At 36.3% G+C, this 8,909-nt stretch overlaps 1 protein-coding gene across 1 annotated transcript in view; it reads right to left on the bottom strand.

Annotated features, from left to right (window-relative positions):
* baiap2l1a (BAR/IMD domain containing adaptor protein 2 like 1a) overlaps positions 1-8,909 on the bottom strand; it is a 35,209-nt gene that overhangs the window by 20,795 nt on the left and 5,505 nt on the right. The window contains exon 4 of the mRNA XM_024284727.2: positions 1,339-1,400. Within this exon, the coding sequence (XP_024140495.1) occupies positions 1,339-1,400 (62 nt within the window). The remainder of the gene's footprint in view (positions 1-1,338; positions 1,401-8,909) is intronic.

Here is an 8,909-nt window from a genome sequence, read left to right as displayed (position 1 = left end):
CAGCTACATGCTAGCTATTTTCGGCTAATTTAGGGCTTTTTTGTTTTTTGTTTATTTTGGAGTTAAGATAATATTTCAATGACATGCTAAATGTTTTGGCTAACTTAAGCTTTTTTAGGCTAATTTGGAGTCTAATTTGGATATTTCCACAATATGCTAACTATTTTGGCTAATTTAGGATTTTTTTATTTTTAAGCTATTTTGGAGTTCAGCTAATTAAAAATCTCTGAAAAAATATTTCAGCTACATGCTAGCTGTTTAGGCTAACTTAGGCTTATTTTTATTTTATTTTTATTTTTTGGCTAATTTGGCATTTAGCTAATATTTTAGCTAGCTATCAGCTTCAGTGTTTTCAGCTATCAATTCCGGGATTTTTAGCTTTCCTCACTAGCATCTATAGCTGCCAAATTCAGCTTACTCACTAGCATTTTCGCAACTAATGTTACTGTGAATAAATATAGTTTTTAGTTAGTTTAAAGCTAATGATGATAAAGATGTGTGTTTTACATCCACTTTATGCATTACCCGATTAGTCGACTCATCAGAAAAAATAATCAGTTATTAGTCGACTACTAAAATAATCGTTTGTGGCAGCACTACTTTTTACCTCTAAAAATAATGTAAAAAATAAACAAAAGCTTTATTTTTAAAACCAAAAACAAGGTGCAGCTACTGGACTAAACATAATGATTAAATTGCATTGATTATATGACTAAATATTTTTTGAAAATACCTTAAACCTGCATCTAAAACTTTAAAACCTAACAGCATATAAATTATTATATTTAAAGCATGAAAGCGGTTTATATTTTTTAAAAGATCCACTCCGATAAAAATGTTTTTTTTTTGCATTTTTATCATATTCTTGAAGTATTTTTCTGATGATAGAGGACATATATAAAGAAAAATTAAGCTTAAGACTGCATTTTTGTTTATTATTTATTCACATTGTAGTGAATCAGGATCAGATGGAAAAAAAAAATGCTGTTCGAAAAAGATCGTACTTGTGACAATCTCCCTGCTTTGCTCTGTAACGGCGAAAGAAAAGGGGGCGGGGAGGGTAATTTCTAATGAACTCCTGCCGCCCTGCAGAAACTATGGTTTCTTTAACTTCGACTAAAAGTGGAAAAATCCTAAGAAAATCATTGGGAACGCTATGATGATCGGAGTGGGTTTTTAAGCAGCAAAAGCCCCAAAATGTATTTTCCTTCACCAAAACTCCCTTTCTTTTAAATTATATCAACATAAACATATTTTTATGATGTAACATTTATACTATTTATTAGAAGTATTATTTTAAAGATTTTTTTTAGCAAAAGAACACTTTTAGTTACTTACGTTCTCATCAAGTTCGTTGTGGATCGTCTGATGTGCTTCAGCAATTTCCATAAGGACGACCCCTAGAAGACATGAATAAATAGATAAATAAATAAAAACATAAATAAACAAATAATAATAATAGAGAGGATAAAAATTCTTGACTTCCACAAAATTAAGATAATACATTTGTCCAACATCAGTGATTATAGAATAGTTTTAGTATGACTGTCTAACAATGTTTGTGGCACTTTGTTTAATAAAGTTGATTAGAATCAATCAGTCAATTGTCATATTTTGCATTAAATGGTTGCAGTTAAAAACAGGAAACATAAATCTGCTTTTATAATATAAAAGTGATGCAGCATTTTGTGCCTCCCATATATTCACAGATTAACTCAAGAATGTTTTTCTTAACCAATCTAAAGTGTCTGAAATAAAAACAGTTTAAGATAGTTTCTGTTTTATTCAGGCTTCTCCATATTGTGTTAAATTTGTTGAACTCTTTTGGAGGATTCCTGAGCTTCTGTAGGAGTTTGAAAGAAAAAAAAAACCATCAGCCTGGAGCAGAAATTCTGAGCAGAGAAGCTCCAGGTCCTAATGTAGCTTCATTCTCCACCCGTTTGAACATAAATGAACAAAAGTTTTAATTGAATTTTATTGTTTTTTTAGTACCATCATGCATGAAATAACTAGAAAAGACTTGTAAATGTTGCACATCAACGCTTAAATGCATAACTACACAATAAAAGTCTTTTTCTATCAAGCTTTGCATGCATTTTTTTAAATTCATACTTCCAGATGATCATCTGCATGGGATGTTTGCACAGATGTCAATAAGTAATGAAACGGTGCGGCATTGTGTGGCGAGATACAGAACAGTCCACATTCACGGACGGGCTGCAGCGCAGACGTGGAACAAAGAGAGTGAGTCACCACTGTAAACAGCTGTCGCTCGCCTGCCCGCCCGCTCGCAGCAGAGCAGCTTCTAACCTTCTCTCCATCACAATGGCGTTCCATCCAGAGAGGAGGTTTACTGTCGGACACAACGCTCTGCTGAAACGGACGTGGAAAAGGGCAGCGGCTGCACGCCCAACACCTGACATTCCACTGCTGGGCCTTTCTGCACATGTAACCACGATGGGGAGGCGGCGGCAGTTCTGACAACATTTGCCCTCTGAAGGTCACCAGAACGTACTGGTAAATGCTGCCTTTGTGTTTGGATGATGGGGGGTGGGGGGGTGGAGTGAGCAGCATCAGAAACAGAATTAACGGAGAGCAAGGTGGCAGCTGAGAAAACTCAGGAGGCTACAAAGACGCTTTTGTGCGCTTGAAGGTTTCACCTTTGAGGTGAACAAGGTGTGAAAACCCACCTGAACGGGTGGGGGCGGGGCTACAGAAAGTCATCAAAAGTTTCATTAATTTGTGACTATGTGATGGTTTGATGAACGAAACGTGGTATAGGAAAGATGACAAAAAAGTAAAGACTGAGCCGTTTGGTAGTATTCTGGTGAAATGCCCACAATGTAACACAATGAACAACAACTACATTACCCAGAAGCCCCAAGTGCTTCTACTTATGGTTTCTCTATCTGGACTTTCAAGGGCTTAAATCACGCAAAATCAACTTTTTTGAGCTCTGAAGTGTTTTTAAAAGAGCCAATCCAATGAAAATCGTGTTTTTTGTGTGTTTTTAACATGTACTTGTAGTATCTTTCTCACAATGGAGGACATGTATAGAATAATTTAAGATTAAAACTGAGTATCAAAATCCTGTTGGATCAGGAGCAGATGAAAACTGGATGTCTTACAAAGCTACTACCATGATTAGGACAGAGTCTCGTTTTCTCTACTCATATTTTAAGTCATCCATTTGCAGACAAATACGTCCATGAACGTCTTCATTTTCCTCGTCTGAGCACTCATCAGGCTATAAACTGTGCGGCTGGATAGCTGTGATATTATTTTGTTATGCTAATGTTAGCTTGGAGTTGGGAAGCGCTTGTTTCTAGTTGGAGAGAGTGTAAACAAGGGCATGCTGGGAAATTAGCAAGGCTAACTTAAGTCCTAAGAGACTCTTGTCGCTATCAAGTGTAATCAAAGGCATGCTGGGAAATTAACAAGGTTAACCTAAGCCCTAAGCGATGCTTGTTGCTGTTGAGTGTAAAGAAAAGCATCCTGGGAAATTAGCAAGCAACTTAAGCCCTTAGAGACGCTATTGAGTAATTTCCGATGAGCTCTTGCCGCTCTGCAGAAAATATGTCAAAAAAACCCCCCAAAAAACAGGATTTTTTAAATTAAGCTAAAAATTGCACAATCATAATTAAAATGGGAATAATTTGACATTAGATTGAAAATATATAGTTGGGGTCGGACTTTAGTGTTAATTCCTCCATCTTTGCAAAAGGATGTTTAATGTTTTCGTGGGTGAAACGCAGACACGCTGCCGAGGCCGGCTCTAGGATGACATCATGAAATGGGCGGTACCCACAAGGAGTGAGGTTGAGTCATCTTACTTCCAGGTAGGAAAAGAGGTCATGAAAATAACTCGTATTTTGTTCTTTAGTGTACCAAAGGCAAAGTATTATCATATTTTACTCAGATAGGTTTCAGAGACACAACCCCGCCCCCTTACCCTTCTCTTACTAAGAGTTTAAAGCAGGTACCTTCAAGCATATTGTATTTTTTACGTGACAAATGTGATCGTTTTTAATCCTCTTTTTTGTTTGTCTTCTCCTGATTTAATAAAGAAATACTAAGAAATGCAATTTTTCCGTTTAATTTTATTTTTAGATGTCTTCCATCATCAAAAAAATGCTTCAAGAACACGTTAAAAACACCATTTTCATCAGAGTGGGTCTTTAAAAAGAGAATTTTACTGTATTATTTCAAATATACAATCAAACTAAAGGAGAATATTATAAATCAAATCAAGATAAAAACCTTTTTCTTGAAGCTTTGTAAAAAAACAGCAACATTTAATAAAATAAAGGTAAAAAAATAATAATAATAATAATAATTCTGCAACATATTGGGTTTATTAGAGAAAAAAGTATACAAAAAGTAAAATCTCCAGTAAGTCTGTAGTACTTCCTGGTGTATATTACTCATTGGTAAACTATATTTACAGTAGGTGAAAAATATAGTAAAGTTTTAGTGTAAGTTTCTAAGCATCAGTTTTTGTCTTTATTTCGTAAAGATTAACTCGATCTTTGAAGGATGTTTTTGTGGTTGTTATGATCGCTCTCGTCACACTCCACTCCCTTTTACGGTCTCTACCGGCAGACCTTGATCTTCTCCGCTACACCTGGAGCGTCCTCAGCAGGAGCTCTTAACAGAAAATAAAAGCCACTCGATACTCAATAAAGCCCGGCGTGGTCAAAGCGCTGCTCCCGTTTGCTCAGGGTCACACATTCAGAAAGACGCCGTTTCCGTTCCACAGTTGTGGCCTTAAGATCCAACGACACTTTGAGACAAAAACTAAAGTCCTCAGTGGTTTGAATCATTTTATAATCCATTTATAAACATGTTCAGGGTGTGACTACAATAAAATATATTACATCTTGAATTTAAAGATCTCTTATCTCTTTGTAGTTCCGCTTATCTGTTTTGATTGAAGAGGATTTTGTCATTTCATATCTGTTTTAGGAACTGTGTTTTAACCCTCAACCCCTTTTTTTGGTCAAAATTCTTCCAGACACTATACAGAGCCGCTCACGCCCTAGTTCCCTCCTGCTCTGGGATGAGGACAACAGAGAACCGTCCCGACTTCTACAGGAGGAGGAGACCATAAATGATGGCAAACAGGGAGAATAAACAAACCTGTATCTAAGGATAGAAAATACGTAGGAGTGAACTGACCAGAGAACCAGACAAAGTTCAAGGTTTGTTTTGATACGAGGTGAGAAACGAGAGGAGATGCCAGAACCTACAAGAAACCGAACAGGACAGGAATCAGGGTCAGAGACGGGGATTTTTGGTGAGAGCTGAATTTGAAGATGTGACTTTTTTTTAGATGAAATAGAAACATCCCATATTCATCCATCTGTTCATTCATAATTTATCCATTCATTTTCCATCAGTCCATCCTATATCCATCCATGATATTGTCTCTCCATTCTATCCTATGTCCAACCGTCCATCTAGCCAGTTTTTAATTAACCATTCATCCAACCATCAATCCATCCAACCAAACAATCTGCCGACTAAGCAACCAACTGACCAAACAATCAACCAAACATCCAACCAAACATTAACCTATCCAACTAACCATCGACCGACCAACCAAACAACCAACCAACTAAACATCCATCAATCTATCCAACTAACCATCAACTGACCAACCAACCAAACATCTATCAATCTATCTGACCAACCAACCATCAACCGACCAACCAACCAGCCAACCAACCAAACATCTATCAATCTATCCAACCAACCAACCAACCAAACATCTATCAATCTATCCAACCAACCAACCATCAACCGACCAACCAAACAACCAACCAACCAAACATCTATCAATCTATCCAACCAACCAACCATCAACCGACCAACCAAACAAACCAAACAACCAAACATCCATCAATCTATCCAGCCATCTATCCATCTCATGTCCATCCATCCATTTATCATCCATGTTATTTCCATTACATATCCATACAATCATTCATTCAAATTCATCCATCCCATATTTATCCATTCTTCCTATATCCATCTATCCACTCATCAATCCCATATCCAACAATCTATCCATCCATCATCATATATATTCATGCCACATCCATCCATTTATCCAACCCAAATATATCCATCCCATATTAATCCATCCAGTCCATACACATCCATTTCTGCCATATAATCCATCCATCCATTCATCCATCCATCCATCCATCCATCCATCCATCCATCCATTCATCCATACATCCATCCATACATCCATCCATCCATCCATTCATCCATACATCCATCCATACATCCATCCAACCATCCATCCATCCATCCATCCATACATCCATCCATACATCCATCCATCCATCCATCCATCCAGGTGAAGGTGATGTACAGTCTGGAATCTTCGTCAGTCTATCACTGGACCTCAACACCAGATTCATTTCTCAAATCTGTGGTTCAGTTTAAAAGCACTTCTTGTGTTTCTTTAGGCAAACAGCTTTTATACATAAATTTACATAATTCTAAAAGAAAAGTTCACTTTTGTTCATTTAAAATGACTAGTTATGTAGAAACATTTGTCTTAATGGAACAAAATTGGTGTCGGGATGAAAATTTGATTTAAATAAAATATTTAATCAACTTTAATGCATCTTAGAGGGGAGCTTTCTTAATTTGCCTTGATTAGCAGAATAAAGGTCAATTAATTATATACTTAATTATTTTTCTATTGCAATTTTTAAGCGAAATTTTATTGACTGCATATTTGCTTGTTTGTGTTATCTTTGGAGGCAGTAAATAAAGTTTTTTAAGCCTGATCTCAGGCACACTGTAACTCCGCGGCACATAATGGATTGGATTTTGCTGCTAAAAGTCTTCCTGGCTAATGCACTCCTGGAAAAAAAAAAAAAAGAAGCTGCAGGGCCAAAGTAAAGGCCTCAGGTAGCTTTCTGCAAACAGCCAACCAGCAAACTATGACGCAGTTTCTTTTTGCACCTCGCCATGCGTAAGGAAGGAATGAAAAACAACCTGTCACTGGGGAGAATTAGACTTTAAAGCACCTTGAATGTCACAAGTAGAGTTTAAAAAACAGCATCAGTTATTAGAAATGAACGTAATGTCACTTTAATGTGTAATCAGCTGGAATCAGGAGCACCAGATATGAGAGTGTCCTCATGTCGAGCCTGTTTTCATGCTTTGCTGCCTCTCAGAATTTGCACCTTCTTGTCATCCGTTCACGGCAGACGAGCAATTAATATCCAGTCTGGAGGTCAAGACCCAACATGTCCTCTGGAGAGCGTTTATCAACAGGTTTTACGATTATCATCAAATAAGGCGACAGGGAGACACACTCCTATAAAAAGAATCTTTAAAAAAAATACAGCTTACATAAAAAAAATTGAATTTTGTATAGAAAATCTGAAAAAAATAGCAAACTTTTCACTTTTATCTATTGATTTTATCGAATATACATTAAAAGTTCAAGGAAACATGTTTGTAAAAGCGGCTAAAGCAACAAGTGTTTTTTATGTAAGCCATGAAAGACGGCCATTGTTCACGGATGGGTGTGTCCAAAGAGAAATGATTGTCATTTTTGAACCAGTACCGTCTCTTATTTCAATTCATGTTTGCAAGTTAAACAGAATAAAGACAGTTTAATCCTAGAAGTAAACTGGAGAAATAACTGTACAGAAAGACCTCTTTTAGTGTCATCTCAACAGAAATTTGTTGATTAAATCATGTTTTTTAATTATAAGGAGACCAGGAAATTTCCAAATAAATCACACTGCTTTCATTTCACCTCATCCTGTGAACGAGGAAAAATCAGCTTCACAGCCACCGAACGACAAAAGGAAGGTGTTTAATAATACTGACACGTCATTCCTGTCCTCAAAAAACACCAAACCTGCTTTAAATTTCAGCGCTGAATAAGTGACGGTGACTCACGGCAGCAAACAACCTGCAGCCGCGGAGGACAGGAAGCGAAAAAATATAAAATAATGTTTTTTTTCCAGATGTTTGATTTTTAGGACTTTTTCTTCTGCAAGGTAAATAGCAGCGTGTGGAAGTGGAAGACAAAACCACCCTGTGATGTTAAAGTATTTGATCCTTGCAAGATATTTCTCACTTGTTTTAACTTCTCTTTGCTTTCAAAGCTTTTTCTAAAAAATCATAACAGATAATAATTTTTTTGTCATGAGATCTACAAATAAGGACATTCTTATGTTTTCCTCCAAACTCTTGACAGTAAAAAAAAAAAAAAACTTGATTTAAGACACAAAAAAACTTAACTTGAACTGGTTCAGTTTTAAAGAAGTTATTTTTAGGGGTCTACATAGGCAAGAGTCTGGCGATATGATACGTATCACGATACACATATCATGATACAATATGTATCACGATACACATATTAAAACACAATACATATAGCTAAATACATATTATGATAGATACATATCGGGTTATGCATTTTGTCATACGATACATATCACAATACACATCGTGATATGACATGTATCACAATACACATATCATGACACGATACGTATCACGATACACATATCATGATAAGGTGTGTTTCACAATACACATATCATGATACGGTGCATATCACAATACAGATATCATGACACGATACGTATAACGATACACATATCATGATACGGTGCGTCTCACAATACACATATCATGACAGGATACGTATCACGATACACATATCATGATAAGGTGTGTTTCACAATACACATATCATGATACGGTGCATATCACAATACACATATCATGACACGATACGTATCACGATACAGATATCATGATAAGGTGCGTATCACAATACACATATCATGATACGATACGTATCACGATACACATATCATGACACGATACGTATCATGATACACATATCATGATAAGGTGCGTAT

This window comes from Oryzias melastigma, linkage group LG19, assembly GCF_002922805.2.
Source record: "Oryzias melastigma strain HK-1 linkage group LG19, ASM292280v2, whole genome shotgun sequence".
NCBI lineage: Eukaryota > Metazoa > Chordata > Actinopteri > Beloniformes > Adrianichthyidae > Oryzias > Oryzias melastigma.
Note: the sequence above shows the minus strand (reverse complement) of the source record. Positions and strands in the feature narration are given on the sequence as shown.